The sequence below is a fragment of the Phyllobates terribilis genome, unplaced genomic scaffold (genome assembly GCF_046119375.1).
Source record: "Phyllobates terribilis strain yellow unplaced genomic scaffold, ASM4611937v1 Scaffold_13__5_contigs__length_258822181, whole genome shotgun sequence".
Classification (NCBI taxonomy): Eukaryota; Metazoa; Chordata; class Amphibia; order Anura; family Dendrobatidae; genus Phyllobates; species Phyllobates terribilis.
This window is the reverse complement of record NW_027362773.1, coordinates 160,357,826-160,374,337: the sequence shown is the minus strand read 5'-3', so window position 1 is coordinate 160,374,337 and position 16,512 is coordinate 160,357,826. Positions and strand designations below refer to the sequence as shown.

The 16,512-nt window shown below is 47.1% G+C and overlaps 1 protein-coding gene across 1 annotated transcript in view; it reads right to left on the bottom strand.

Moving 5' to 3' along the window:
- Positions 1 to 11,513, bottom strand: part of F2 (coagulation factor II, thrombin) — a 56,348-nt gene extending 44,835 nt beyond the window's left edge. Inside the window, exon 1 of the mRNA XM_073658901.1 lies at positions 11,344 to 11,513. Within this exon, the coding sequence (XP_073515002.1) occupies positions 11,344 to 11,440 (97 nt within the window). The 5' untranslated portion in view covers positions 11,441 to 11,513. The remainder of the gene's footprint in view (positions 1 to 11,343) is intronic.
- Positions 11,514 to 16,512: the final 4,999 nt, after the last annotated feature.

Here is a 16,512-nt window from a genome sequence, read left to right as displayed (position 1 = left end):
CGGATGGCGGGAAACCTCCACGGATAGCGGGAATCTTCACCACTGGTAAGTTTGAACAGTCTTTGCTTTTCAGGCACGCAGTACCCGGTGGTTGCGGGCACGAAATCCTGCCGACTACGCCAAAGTTGACGCGCCCCTGGGCCTGTGTCGCGCTGCGTTGCGCACGCGGGAGCTTACCCGGAGCCGGATCTCTTGAGGGTTGTAGTCTCGTGGCGGCGACCCGGTCCGCGCCCAGGGAGTCAAACTGAGCGGCGATGTACTAGCAGTAGATGGTTGGTGACTACGCCACCCGTTGAATGCAGCTATGGAGCTGCCGCTGCAGGGCAGACCGCTGAGGCCGGTGGAAGGATGGTGCAGCGTGGATGGTATAACCCCCAACGGGAGGGGTATGGCCTCAGGGCCTCAGGGCAGCCGACGTGGATGATGGGGGTAGCAGGAACCACTCAGAGACGGTGCGGTGTAGTTCAGGGTCTTTACTGGTGACAAAGATAGACCCTCCCGGAGTACTTGCTAGTGATAGGGGCCTGGTCAGTCCTTGAGCAGATGGGATCTCCCCTGGCCAGGCGGAGTTGTAGGCCTTCCCAACTAACTATACTCTTCTGGCTACCTTGCTAGAGGCGGGAATAAGTAGCCCACGTCCCTGAGTGTACCGTGTGGTGCTCACCCGTATGGCCGGTGACTCGGGGCCTTCTAATGGCTTCCGCTCCACGATGGCGGTGCTGGTCCCACGCGTGTGACCGTGCCTTCGGGCTTCTGGGCCAGAGGACCTGAAATCCTCTGCCGGACGGTTTCTGCTGCTGGGTAGGAGTTAGTCCCCACAGCCTCGGACTCCGGGTCCGGTAAGAAATCTTCTCAGTCAGGGCGAGCTCTGTAGCTGCCAGCCCCTGACTCGTTGTAACACTGCTCCCACAGAGCTCCTGATGTTTCTTGCTATGCTGCTTCTCTTCTCTACTCTTGTTCTGTCTTCTTTCTCACTAACCCTGCCTCAGCCCCGGGTTTATATAGGGGAAGTCCTTCCCCTCCCAAGACTGGGCAGGAGGTGTGGCATGCACAGGATCCCTGACCAAAGGACCTCCCACCTGCTCTCAGACATAATATCTCTATCACTGTGGCAACCAGACCCCTGGGGTGTCACACACTCATCAGGAGAGCTTTATACCAGAACAATGTGGGAAGGGAAGCAAAAGGCCAGAAAAAGCCATACAGCTGACAAATACTATTGAGATCTCTGCTACTGGAAGTGGAAAAGAAGAACAAAGACAAAACAATTTAAATAATAAAAATATGGGAGGAAGAGAAACCAATCACAAACTAAAATGTTTTTATACAAATGCACAAAGCATGGGCAACAAACAAGGAGAATTGGAACTACTAATGCAGCAAAAGGAATATGATGTCATTGGAATCACTGAAACTTGGTGGGACGATACACATGATTGGAATAAAAGGCTAAAAGGATACAACTTATTTGCAAGAAACAGACTTGATAAACGAGGAGGAGGTGTTGCATTGTATGTTAGAAAAGCGTATATCTGCCCAGAGATTGAAGCTTCAGAGACTGGGAGTTCTGTGGAAACTGTTTGGGTAAGAATACAAGGAGAGAACAACGGAAAGGACACCATTGTAGGCATTTACTACAGGCCACCTGGGCAAGCTGAAGATATGGATGAACTCTTTATGTATCAAATGACCAAGTTCTCCAAAAAATATGACGTAGTGGTCATGGGAGATTTCAACTATCCAGACATTTGTTGGGAATCTCTCTCAAGTAAAACTAACAGGTCAAGCTAATTCTGATCCTCTCTTGCTGACAACTTTATCTTCCAAAAGGTAGGGGAGAAAACAAGGGGATCTGCTACTTTGGATCTAATCCTTATAAACAGGGAGGAAATGGTTGAGGAGGTAAAGGTGGCTGGGACCCTAGGAGGCAGCGATCATGCTATTATAGAATTTTGGATAACTAGAGGAGGAAGACATGTGAAGACTCAAACTTCAAGGTTAGATTTTAGAAAGGCAGATTTTAAGAGACTCAGAAAGAGAATAGGAGGGATCCAATGGCTGGATGTCCTTGAGGACAAAAATGTCCAGGAAGGATGGGAAATTTTTAAAAATGAGATTCTCAAAGCACAATCGTTAACAATCCCGAAAAGTAGGAAGAATGGGAAGCATTTAAGGAAACCAGGATGGATGAACACAGAACGTAAACACATGCTAAAAAGAAAGAAAGAAATGTTTATTAAATGGAAAGAGGGAGGCATATCTAAAGAAGATTATAATGAAGTCTGCAGATCCTGCAGGGCACGTATCAGGTTAGCTAAAGCTGACAATGAATTAAGGCTTGCAAGAGATGTCAAAAGCAATAAAAAAGGATTTTGGGGGTATGTCAAAAGTAAAAGAAAAGTCAAAGATGCTATAGGATGTTTACAGGATGAAAATGGAGAAATGGTAAGAGAGGATGTTGAGAAGGCCGAACTTTTTAATTCCTATTTTGCATCTGTTTTCTCTCAGAAAGAAAATGTAACATCAGCTGATCTTCACTGTCCTTTTAAAGGAATAGAGGAATCCAAGTTATCTGTAAACAGAAAGATTGTGAGGGAATATTTAGCTAACATAAATGAGTTCAAGTCTCCAGGTCCAGATGAATTACACCCCAGAGTACTGAAGGAGATCGTAGAAGAAATTTTAGAACCACTCTCCATAATCTTTGAAAATTCTTGGAGAACAGGAGAAGTCCCAGAAGACTGGAGAAGAGCAAATGTTGTTCCTATCTTCAAAAAGGGGAAGAAGGTGGACCCAGGGAACTATAGGCCGGTGAGTCTGACTTCTATACCAGGAAAGATCTTTGAAAAAATTATTAAACAACATGTATGTAAGTACATGGATAAGAATGAAGTGATTAACCAGAGTCAGCATGGGTTTGTAACTAACAAGTCATGTCAGACTAACTTAATTTCCTTCTATGACAGAATCACTGACTGGGTGGATCAGGGAAATGCTGTAGATATAGTATATCTTGACTTCAGCAAAGCATTTGACAAAGTATCTCACACCATCCTTATTGAAAAAATGACCAAGTATGCAATGGACCAGGCAACTGTTAGGTGGATTCATAACTGGCTTAGTGATCGGACTCAAAGGGTGGTTGTAAATGGCTTCACATCCAGCTGGATGAATGTCTCAAGTGGGGTACCACAGGGCTCCGTCCTGGGACCTGTATTGTTCAACATCTTTATCAATGATTTAGATGAAGGAATTGAGGGTAAACTGATTAAATTTGCTGATGACACAAAGCTAGGAGGGATAGCTAATACTAGAGAAGAGAGAGAGAGGATTCAAAAAGACCTAAATAAACTGGAGCAGTGGGCAGCAACCAACAGAATGGTTTTTAACAGGGAAAAATGCAAAGTACTACATCTGGGCAATAAAAATGAAAAAAGCATATACAGAATGGGAGGAATAGAGCTAAGCAACAGTACATGTGAAAAAGACTTAGGTATACTAATAGATCATAGACTGAACATGAGTCAACAGTGTGATGCAGCAGCAAAAAAGGCAAATACAATTCTGGGATGTATTAACAGAAGCATACAGTCTAGATCACGTGAAGTCATTATCGGTCTTTACTCCTCTTTGGTCAGACCTCATCTGGAATACTGTGTACAGTTTTGGGCACCACATTTTAAAAAAGACATAGACAAACTGGAGCAAGTTCAGAGAAGAGCGACCAGAATGGTGACTGGTCTGCAAACCATGTCCTATGAGGAACGGTTGCAGGATTTGGGAATGTTTAGCTTGCAAAAAAGAAGACTGAGAGGAGACTTAATAGCTGTCTACAAATATGTCAAGGGCTGTCACATTGTAGAAGGATCATCTTTATTCTCATTTGCACAAGGAAAGACTAGAAGCAATGGGATGAAACTAAATGGGAGGAGACACAGATTAGATATTAGAAAAAACTTTTTGACAGTTAGGGTGATTAATGAGTGGAACAGGCTGCCACAAGAGGTGGTGAGTTCCCCTTCAATGGACGTCTTCAAACAGAGGCTGGACAGACATCTGTCTGAGATGATCTAGTGAATCCTGCTTTGAGCAGGGGGTTGGACCAGATGACCCAGGAGGTCCCTTCCAACTCTACCATTCTATGATTCTATGATTCTATGATTCTATGATATGTCTCTGGTTCCTCTGGGGAGGTGTTATGTGCTGCACTGTGATACGTCTCTGGCTCCTCTGGGGAGGTGTTATGTGCTGCACTGTGATATGTCTCTGGCTCCTCTGGGGAGGTGTTATGTGCTGCACTGTGATATGTCTCCGGCTCCTCTGGGGAGGTGTTATATGCTTCACTGTGTTTTGTCTCTGGCTCCTCTGGGGAGGTGCTATGTTCTGCACTGTGATATGTCTCTGTCTCCTCTGGGGAGGTGTTATGTGCTGCACTGTGATATGTCTCTGGCTCCTCTGGGGAGTTGTTATGTGCTGCACTGTGATATGTCTCTGGCTCCTCTGGGGAGGTGTTATGTGCAGCACTGTGATATGTCTTTGGCTCCTCTGGGGAGGTGTTATGTGCTGCACAGTGATATGTCTCTGGCTCCTCTGGGGAGGTGTTATGTGCTGCACTGTGATATGTCTCTGGCTCCTCTGGGGAGGTGTTATGTGCTGCACTGTGATATGTCTCTGGCTCCTCTGGGGAGGTGTTATGTGCTGCACTGTGATATGTCTCTGGCTCCTCTGGGGAGGTGTTATGTGCTGCACTGTGATATGTCTCTGGCTCCTCTGGGGAGGTGTTATGTGCTGCACTGTGATATGTCTCTGGCTCCTCTGGGGAGGTGTCACGGGTTGCACTGTGATATGTCTCTGGCTTCTCTGGGGAGGTGTTATGTGCTGCTCTATGATATGTCTCTGGCTCCTCTGGGGAGGTGTTATGTGCTGCACTGTGATATGTCTCTGGCTCCTCTGGGTGTTAGAACCTTGTTCTTAGTTTTTTTCCTTAACTGGTCACATGACCTTGTTGGCCTATTTAATCCTGCTCCGCCCTTCTGGCTTTGCTGGACTTCATTGTTTAACTACTTTCTAGCTAGCCTGTGCCCTTTATCTAACTCTGTTAGTTTGCTTGGTCTACGGACCTCTATGTTCTATATATTTTGTTTGTTCGTCTGTCTGCTACTATTTCTGTTAGGAGGTGTCCCATTTTCCTCCCAGTCCTTAGTACTTGTAGGGATTCCTTCCCCACATCTATAGGTCTCCGTACAGACTAGCTTAGGACTTTAGCAGGTCTGATCGCAGGATCAGGTCCCCTGTTACATCGTAGGGATTAAGCTGAGTTCTATCGTAGGGACAGATCTCCTCTCTTTCCTTAGCTCTGGTAGCAGAACATAACACTGGGAAGGTGTAATGTGCTGCACTGTGATGTCTCTGGCTTCTCTGGGGAGGTGTTATGTGCTGCTCTGTGCTATGTCTCTGGCTCCACTGGGGAGGTGTTATGTGCTGCTCTATGATATGTCTTTGGCTCCTCTGGGGAGGTGTTATGTGCTGCACTGTGATATATATCTGGCTCCTCTGGGGAGGTGTTATGTGCTGCACCGTGATATATATCTGGCTCCTCTGGGGAGGTGTTATGTGCTGCACTGTGATATGTCTTTGGCTCCTCTGGGGAGATGTTATGTGCTGCACTGTGATATGTCTCTGGCTCCTCTGGGGAGGTATTTTGTGCTGCACTGTCATATTTCTCTGACTCCTCTGGGGAGGTGTTATGTGCTGCTCTGTGATATGTCTCTGGCTCCTCTGGGGAGGTGTTATGTGCTGCACTGTGATATGTCTCTGGCTCCTCTGGGGAGGTGTTATGTGCTGCTCTGTGATATGTCTCTGGTTCCTCTGGGGAGGTGTTATGTTCTGCACTGTGATATGTCTTTAGCTCCTCTTGGCAGGTGTTATGTGTTGCACTGTGATATGTCTCTGACTCCTCTGGGGAGGTGTTATGTGCTGCACTGTGATACGTCTCTGGCTCCTCTGGGGTGGTGTTATGTGCTGCACTGTGATATTTCTCTGGCTCCTCTGGGGAGGTATTATGTTCTGCACTGTGATATGTCTCCGGCTCCTCTGGGGAGGTGTTGTGTGCTGCACTGTGATATGTCTCTGGCTCCTCTGGGGAGGTGTTATGTGCTGCACTGTGATATGTCTCTGGTTCCTCTGGGGAGGTGTTATGTGCTGCACTGTGATATGTCTTTGGCTCCTCTGGGGAGGTGTTATATGCTGCACTGTGATATGTCTCTGGCTCCTCTGGGGAGGTGTTATGTGCTGCTCTGTGATATGTCTCTGGTTCCTCTGGGGAGGTGTTATGTTCTGCACTGTGATATGTCTCTGGCTCCTCTGGGGAGGTGTTATGTGTTGCACTGTGATATGTCTCTGACTCCTCTGGGGAGGTGTTATGTGCTGCACTGTGATACGTCTCTGGCTCCTCTGGGGTGGTGTTATGCGCTGCACAGTGATATTTCTCTGGCTCCTCTGGGGAGGTGTCATGTTCTGCACTATGATATGTCTCTGGCTCCTCTGGGGAGGTGTTATGTGCTGCACTGTGATATGTCTCTGGCTCCTCTGGGGAGGTGTTATGTGCTGCACTGTGATATGTCTCTGGCTCCTCTGGGGAGGTGTTATGTGCTGCACTGTGATATGTCTTTGGCTCCTCTGGGGAGGTGTTATGTGCTGCACTGTGATATGTCTCTGACTCCTCTGGGGAGTTGTTATGTGCTGCACTGTGATATGTCTCTGGTTCCTCTGGGGAGGTGTTATGTGCTGCTCTGTGATATGTCTCTGGCTCCTCTGGGGAGGTGTTATGTGCTGCACTGTGATATGTCTCCGGCTCCTCTGGGGAGGTGTTATATGCTGCACTGTGTTTTGTCTCTGGCTCCTCTGGGGAGGTGCTATGTTCTGCACTGTGATATGTCTCTGGCTCCTCTGGGGAGGTGTTATGTGCTGCACTGTGATATGTTTCTGGCTCCTCTGGGTAGGTGTTATATCCTGCACTGTGATTTGTCTCTGGCTCCTCTGGGGAGGTGTTATGTGCTGCTCTGTGATGTCTCTGGCTCCACTGGGGAGGTGTTATGTGCTGCTCTGTGATATGTCTTTGGCTCCTCTGGGGAGGTGTTATGTGCTGCACTGTGATATATATCTGGCTTCTCTGGGGAGGTGTTATGTGCTGCACTGTGATATATATCTGGCTCCTCTGGGGAGGTGTTATGTGCTGCACTGTGATATGTCTTTGGCTCCTCTGGGGAGATGTTATGTGCTGCACCGTGATATGTCTCTGGCTCCTCTGGGGAGGTGTTTTGTGCTGCACTGTCATATTTCTCTGGCTCCTCCTGGGAGGTGTTATGTGCTGCTCTGTTATATGTCTCTGGCTCCTCTGGGGAGGTGTTATGTGCTGCACTGTGATATGTCTCTGGCTCCTCTGGGGAGGTGTTATGTGCTGCTCTATGATATGTATCTGGCTCCTCTGGGGAGGTGTTATGTGCTGCACTGTGATATGTCTCTGGCTCCTCTGGGGAGGTGTTATGTGCTGCACTGTGATGTCTCTGGCTCCTCTGGGGAGGTGTTATGTGCTGCACTGTGATATGTCTCTGGCTCCTCTGGGGAGGTGTTTTGTGCTGCACTGTCATATTTCTCTGGCTCCTCTGGGGAGGTGTTATGTGCTGCTCTGTGATATGTCTCTGGCTCCTCTGGGGAGGTGTTATGTGCTGCACTGTGATATGTCTCTGCCTCCTCTGGGGAGGTGTTATGTGCTGCTCTATGATATGTATCTGGCTCCTCTGGGGAGGTGTTATGTGCTGCACTGTGATATGTTTCTGGCTCCTCTGGGGGGGTGTTATGTGCTGCACTGTGATGTCTCTGGCTCCTCTGGGGAGGTGTTATGTGCTGCACTGTGATATGTCTTTGGCTCCTCTGGGGAGGTGTTATGTGCTGCTCTGTGATGTCTCTGGCTCCTCTGGGGAGGTGTTATGTGCTGCCCTGTGATATGTCTCTGGCTCCTCTGGGGAGGTGTTATGTGCTGCACTGTGATATGTCTCTGGCTCCTCTGGGGAGGTGTTATGTGCTGCACTGTGATATGTCTCTGGCTCCTCTGGGGAGGTGTTATGTGCTGCTCTATGATATGTATCTGGCTCCTCTGGGGAGGTGTTATGTGCTGCACTGTGATATGTTTCTGGCTCCTCTGGGGAGGTGTTATGTGCTGCACTGTGATGTCTCTGGCTCCTCTGGGGAGGTGTTATGTGCTGCACTGTGATATGTCTGTGGCTCCTCTGGGGAGGTGTTATGTGCTGCACTGTGATGTCTTTGGCTCCTCTGGGGAGGTGTTATGTGCTGCACTGTGATATGTCTCTGGCTCCTCTGGGGAGGTGTTATGTGCTGCACTGTGATATGACTCTGGCTCCTCTGGGGAGGTGTTATGTGCTGCACTGTGATGTCTTTGGCTCCTCTGGGGAGGTGTTATGTGCTGCACTGTGATATGTCTCTGGCTCCTCTGGGGAGGTGTTATGTGCTGCACTGTGATGTCTTTTGCTCCTCTGGGGAGGTGTTATGTGCTGCACTGTGATATGTCTTTGGCTCCTCTGGGAAGGTGTTATGTGCTGCACTGTGATGTCTCTGGCTCCTCTGGGGAGGTGTTATGTGCTGCACTGTGATATGTCTTTGGCTCCTCTGGGGAGGTGTTATGTGCTGCACTGTGACTCTGCTATGGAGGGATTGTAGCCAGTAGTGTTGTATTTGTTTGGTCTTCCGGTGGTATGTTGTGCTGCCGTTCACTGCCAGGATGTACTATGTTCACAGCATAGTGTTATTTCATTGGAGCTGCAGGGGGTCACATAAGTGCTTCACAGGGGTAATAGTAACAAAAGTTTACTAATTTGCAGTGTATGACATGTCCTAATAGATTTCCATTTCTAGTTCATGTTTGGCTGTGATGGATCCGGTGGTTATTCCCACCTCGGTGTAAACCTCCTATAATGATCCTGGATGGGTTTGGGATATAGGTATAACTTATAATTTTAAAACCATGGCCACCTGTAATGGATGAAATTGACTTTCACGAGTTTTGCCAGCTTTACAGTAAGAAGAGCTCGGCTACCTCTGACTGGTGATGTACTTTTATGTCATCCATTATTATGGTCGCATTCAGCAAAAATTGCATTGTATTGTGCCCAGAGAAGACAAGAAGTATCCTCGCTGTTCCTCAGTCCTTCCTGTTGGCAAACACATTGACATAACGTCCAAGTGAATGCATCGGCCAATAGACGCCTCCATTATTGGTGACCATTGTTGATGCCGCACGGACAGTTTGTTAGGAGAAATGACCTGGGAGCATTGGGGAACAGCGGCACAAAAAAACTAATTTCATATGATCTCAATGTATACAGAGTCCAAACATCACATAATTCCATCAATCCAATGCCTCATCCCAGTCTTAAAGGGGTTCTTTCGCTTTAATAAAGGTCCCCTGACAATAGACTTATCACAAAGTGTTCCCTTTCCATGCTGGGATCATCAGCAATTAGCTGGGATCTGTATGGAGATCTAGCAGTAAGTCTCCAGTTTCCCTGCAGCTCCTCCGCAGGAGGAATGAAGTATTACATCAAGCTGATTTTTTTAAATTCAAAAGGGGGTTATCTGTGTAATTCAGAAAGAAACCGTTTCTTCAGGGCAGGTCCTTACTCTTTGTAACTAGTCTCCTTTTTGGGTAAGGATCCCAAAAATGGGTTCCCTCTATAAAAAAAAAGAAACCAGTGGCAGCTGATTTATGGCCTGAGTAAATCAGAGTTCGGCTCCGTCATTTCAGCAGCATCTTTTTTATTTTGAAACGCAGCTTTTAAAAGCTGAGACTCATGAGAGTCGTGACTTGTCCAAGAGGCAGGTCCAAGACAGGCTGTCCCCGCCCCTCTCCCCTTGAGTGACAGGTATCTCCCTATACACACCACCTGTTAATCTAGGGGAGCAGAGCAGGTAGAAGCTGCCAGGGATCTGCCTCTTGGATTATTCATCTAAAATGAATGGTTCCTGACCGGAATTTAAAAAATACGTCAACATATCAGATATATCAGGACCCATAGATTAGATGAGGTCACGTCGATGCCTTCACAATGTCCTAAATAGAGCCGACGACATCTAATGTCCATATAGGAAGCCATGAGAATACTCCTTTCTCTATACTTATGTGGCAAATTAGATCAGCAGATTGAAGGGGCCCTTTACCAGGTGCCACACATTAGGGCCCCACTGTGCTTGATATTGCAGCTCAGTCCCATTCACTTGAATAGGGTCGAGGGGTAGCACCAAGGGCAGTGGCTACCACCTGTACAGCGATTTGCTTGGAAAACAATAAGTCTACTATCACTTCAGCGGGAAGGAAAGGTGGATGTGAGCTCATTTTCTACCCAGAATTTGGAAAACTGACCTACAAGTCAGCGCCAAGCGGTCTGATGGACATGAAGCCAAGTGGATCGAGCAGGAAAAGACGACCGTGGTCCTACACAAGTCTCATTCCTTCCAAATTCACTTCTGGTTTTGGCCAGAAAAAAAGTCACAAAACTGCAATTTTGGGCAAAAAAAAATAACCTGTTGCATGTTCCACACATCCATTATACTTTTTGGAAACTTTTTTTTGCATCTCGCTTGATAAATGCAGAGTAAGGAGTCTTTGCGGTGAAGGAGGACTGTCATGTGTCTTAGATTTGGGCAACTTTTGGCTCCAATTTTTTGGTGCAAAGTAATAAATAAGTGGTGGAAGGTTAGAAAAAAGGGACTAAAGATGTCGCCTGGTCTAAAACAATTCACTGGAAATAACATATATACAAGTTACAAGTGTTATAAAGGAATGGCAAGCACCGGCTGTGCTGGGACAGATCAGTAGATAGAGATTAGATAGAGGGATACATGGATAGAGAACAAATATATAGTCATACATTGGCTTTCCTTCGCCCTATACCTAAACACCAGGACAAAGTCTCCGTTTTTGACCCTAGGTGTTGGTGCCCCTCCAGCCCCCCAGGACACATGCCCGGCCGTTCACATTGGTGTAGATGGATAACGCCCTCAGAACCTTAGTGTTGGTAAAGTTTTTCTGGGTACGACCCCAAAGTACGATTACGTGAGGGTGCTGGGATTTCGTCAGAACTTTGCTGGTCCAGCGCGGTAGCCCAGTTGGCCTCGTACTATACAGCATGGTCACTCACATCACACTGGGCTACTAATAAATGGCTGCGTTACATACAGTCCCCCATGTATGGTCCTGCCGGCCAGGACTGGCACCTCACTATGTAACAGGACTGGCACCTCGCTATGTAACAGGACGGGCGTTCTTACCATTGTCGCCCAGTGCCAGGGACAGCAGGGAGGCCACAATTAATCCGCGGATTATGTTGGTTCGGTGCGGCATGATGGGGAACAGAAGCCTTCGCATGGCAGCCCTGCAGCTGTGAGACAACTGAGCCGTTTTTGGGAAGATTGACCAGGGTCAGGAAACATAGAGACCCTCCTCTGGCCGCTCTCCCTCCCCCTCATTCAGCCTCTGGGGTCAGGACCGGTTACACATTGACCAGCAAACACTGAGGCCTCTCCATTAACACGGTATTACGTGCACAAAGTACCAGGCAGACAAGAGAAATCAGATCAGAGCAATGGTGGAGACCACCACCCCGTGGAGAGCCGTGATGTGCAACCAGTGCAATTATTTTACTTAAATATACAGTGGTGGCCAAAAGTATTGGCACCCCTGCAATTCTGTCAGATAATACTCAGTTTCTTCCTGGAAATGATTGCAATCACAAATTCTTTGGTCTTATTCTCTTCATTTAATTTGCTTGCAAGGAAAAAACACAAAAGAGAATGAAGCAAAAATCAAATCATTGATCATTTCACACAAAACTCCAAAAATGGGCCAGACAAAAGTATTGGCACCCTCAGCCTAATACTTGGTTGCACAACCTTTAGCCAAAATAACTGTGAACAACCGCTTCCGGTAACCATCAATGAGTTTCTTACAATGCTCTGCTGGAATTGTAGACCATTCTTCTTTGGCAAACTGCTCCAGGTCCCTGATATTTGAAGGGTGCCTTCTCCAAACTGCCATTTTGAGATCTCTCCACAGGTGTTCTATGGGATTCAGGTCTGGACTCATTGCTGGCCACCTTAGAAGTCTCCAGTGCTTTCTCTCAAACCATTTTATAGTGCTTTTGGAAGTGTGTTTTGGGTCATTGTCCTGCTGGAAGACCCATGACCTCTGAGGGAGACCCAGCTTTCTCACACTGGGCCCTACATTATGCAGCCAAATTTGTTGGTAGTCTTCAGACTTCATAAAGCCATGCACAAGGTCAAACAGTCCAGTGCCAGAGGCAGCAAAGCAACCCCAAAACATCAGGGAACCTCCGCCATGTTTGACTGTAGGGACCGTGTTCTTTTCTTTGAATGCCTCTTTTTCTTTTCTGTACACTCTATGTTGATGCTTTTTCCCAAAAAGCTCTACTTTTGTCTCATCTGACCAGAGAACATTCTTCCAAAACGTTTTAGGCTTTCTCAGGTAAGTTTTGGCAAACTCCAGCCTGGCTTTTTTATGTCTCAGGGTAAGAAGTGGGGTCTTCCTGGGTATCCTACCATACAGTCCCTATTCATTCAGACGTCGACGGATAGTACGGGTTGACACTGTTGTACCCTCGGACTGCAGGGCAGCTTGAACTTGTTTGGATGTTAGTCGAGGTTCTTTATCCACTATCCGCACAATCTTGCATTGAAATCTCTCGTCAATTTTTCTTTTCCGTCCACATCTAGGGAGGTTAGCCACAGTGCCATGGGCTTTACACTTCTTGATGACACTGCGCATGGAAGACACAGGAACATTCAGGTCTTTGGAGATGGACTTGTAGCCTTGAGATTGCTCATGCTTCCTCACAATTTGGTTTCTCAAGTCCTCAGACAGTTCTTTGGTCTTCTTTCTTTTCTCCATGCTCAATGTGGTACACACAAGGACACAGGACAGAGGTTGAGTCAACTTTAATCCATGTTAACTGGCTGCAAGTGTGATTTAGTTATTGCCAACACCTGTTAGGTGCCACAGGTAAGTTACAGGTGCTGTTAATTACACCAATTAGAGAAGCATCACATGATTTTTCAAAGGGTGCCAATACTATTGTCCACCCCCTTTTTTAGGTTTGGTGTGGAATTATATCCAATTTGGCTTTAGGACAATTCTTTTTGTGTTTTTTTTCATTGAAGACAAATTAAATGAAGATAATAATACCAAAGAATTTGTGATTGCAATCATTTTCAGGAAGAACTGAGTATTATCTGACAGAATTGCAGGGGTGCCAATACTTTTGGCCACCACTGTATGTATTTTTTGCTAAAAATAATTTTTCTATTTGGGTTTCATTAAACAATTTGCACCGTTTGCCTCCTATAGCCTCTGTGTTGCACTCTCTTCTGCTGGCTGCAGAATGAGTCATCGGAGAATTCATCAGTGAGCTCGTTCTGACGTTCCAATGTAAGAGTTTGTAACTTCTGAACTCCTCTCAGCTGATTCATGACCACAGACCACATCAAAGTTGAATATGCAGGGAAACAAAAGGCCTTTAAAAGCCAAACAGTGCAAAATATCTAACTCTCTAACTCACGTCTCCCTCTTTCTGACCACAACCTACTTACATTCTCTGCCCTCTCCTCCCCAGGGTCCACAATCCCCACTTCACAAACTTGCACACTCTGGCGGAAATCTCAAACACCTTGACCTACACTCACTCTCTGAATCCCTTCTCCCTCTTACAGACATAAGTCCACTTTCTATAACACCACAACAGCTGCAGCTCTTGATTCGGTCGCCCCTCTGAAACATACCAAAGCTCGCCCACTCAATAGGCAACCCTGGCACACAAACCTGACTAAAGAACTGCGAAGGACCTCCAAGGTTGCTGAGCGGAGATGGAAAAAAATCCCACTCCAATGAACACTTCATCGCATTCAAACAGTCTCTCACTACTTTTAAGTCCACACTCACAGAAGCAAAACAAACCTACTTCTCATCTCTCATATCCCCCCTGTCTCACAACCCCAAACAGCTATTCAACACTTTCAATTCTCTCCTCCATCCCCCAGCGCCTCCTCCCTCTCCTCTCATCTCAGCTGAAGACTTTGCCTCATTCTTCAAGCAGAAGATTGACACCATCAGAAAAACCTTTCGCCTAAAGTCCCCATAGCCCCTCCTCATATTTACTCAACCTTCCTTCTCCAAAACAAACTCTCCAAATCACACCTCACCACCTGCGAACTTGACCCAATCCCGTCCCACCTCATCAAACATGCCTCAATCACACCCATCCTCAAAAAGCCCTCCCTTGACCCATCCTCTGTGTCTAGCTATCGCCCCATATCACTTCTCCCCTATGCCTCAAAACTACTGGAACAACATGTCCATCTTGAACTGTCCTCCCACCTCTCCTCCTGCTCCCTCTTCGATCGCTTACAATCTGGCTTCCGACCGTATCACTCAACTGAAACTGCCCTGACTAAAGTCACCAACGACCTACTAACCGCCAACATCCAAGCGACACTACTCCGTCCTCCTACTCCTGGACCTGTCATCTGCCTTTGACACAGTGGACCATTCCCTCTTCCTAATCTCCAGTTCAAAACCCTAACCATGGCATACAAAGTCATCCACAACCTGCCTCAACACATCTGTGACCTAGTCTCCCGGTACTTACCTGCACGCAACCTCCGATCCTCACAAGATCTGCTCTAACCCCCTCTTATCTCCTCTTCCCACAATCGCATACAAGATTTCTCCGGTGCATCCCCCCTACTCTGGAACTCTCTACCCCAACACATCAGACTCTCGCCTACAATAGAAACCTTCAAAAGGAACCTGAAGACCCACCTCTGCAGTAACCACCGCTCCACCATACCGCTGCACGACCAGCTGTACCCTCACCTACTGTATCCTCACCCATCCCCTGTAGACTGTGAGCCCTCGCGGGCAGGGTCCTCGCTCCTCCTGTATCAGTCGCTGACTTGTTTTGTTCAAGATTATTGTAATTGTTTGTGCTTTGTATACCCCTATCACATGTAAAGCGCCATGGAATAAATGGCGCTATAATAATAATAAAAATATTTAATGAAATGCAATTGCAAAAAAATAAAATAAAATTTGGCCAAAATACATGGATTTAAGGAAAACGAAAACACCTGTTCCTTAAGGTGAACAACAGCTTTAAGGACTGAGGCAAAAGTATGAGGACAACTGATTGGTGATGATAGATCGGTCCTCATATTGCCGGCAGCACATCCACCATTTACATGGGTAGATCTGGTGCCAACAACAATCGTAGACAAGAATCAGCCAAACAATGAGCATTTACTTGCTGATCGATGGCGTGTTCACAAGGGACTATAATCGGCATCGATCGCTCGTGGCCGCTTGTTCAGTTGGTTATCGGTCCATATAAAGAGAACAACACGGGAGAAATACTCAAAGAGTCACATTAAGCCAAACACGACCACTCACCAAGAGAAAGGCGAGACCTCTAGGGAGAGTAGGCTTTCTCCTGAGTAATCGATGGGCCAAAACGGCACCAAAAGCTTGGCACAAAATTTCTGGTGCAAAGCAAGTAAAATGTGTAGGTGTTGTGGCAGCAGCAGGGGAACTTGCTGCCACATTGGAACCACCCATAGCACCGTAACAGAGGCCAGCCTCACACTAGCCTTATGTAGGAAAAGGGACACCGTGACCAGCAACATTGAGGCTGCCAGTGTTATGAGAGCGGTATGGCTGGCACTGCTATGGGAGCAATATGGCTGGCACTGCTATGGGAGCAATGTGGCTGGCACTGGTGTAGGAGCAATGTGGCTGGCACTGCTATGGGAGCAATGTGGCTGGCACTGGTGTAGGAGCAATGTGGCTGGCACTGCTATGGGAGCAATATGGCTGGCACTGGTATGGGAGCAATATGGCTGGCACTGCTATGGGAGCAATATGGCTGGCACTGCTAAGGGAGCAATATGGCTGGCACTGCTATGGGAGCAATATGGCTGGCACTGCTAAGGGAGCAATATGGCTGGCACTGGTATGAGAGCAATGTGGCTGGCACTGCTGTGGGAGCAATATGGCTGGCACTGGTATGGGAGCAATGTGTCTGGCACTGGTATGGGAGCAATGTGGCTGACACTGCTATGGGAGCAATGTGGCTGACACTGCTATGGGAGCAATGTGGCTGACACTGCTATGGGAGCAATGTGGCTGACACTGCTATGGGAGCAATGTGGCTGACACTGCTATGGGAGCAATGTGGCTGGCGCTGCTATGGGAGCAATGTGGCTGACACTGCTATGGGAGCAATGTGGCTGACACTGCTATTATTATTATTTATTATTATAGCGCCATTTATTCCATGGCGCTTTACATGTGATAGGGATATACATAACAAAAGCATTTACATAATCTTAACAAAACGAGTCAGCGACTGGTACAGGAGGAGCGAGGACCCT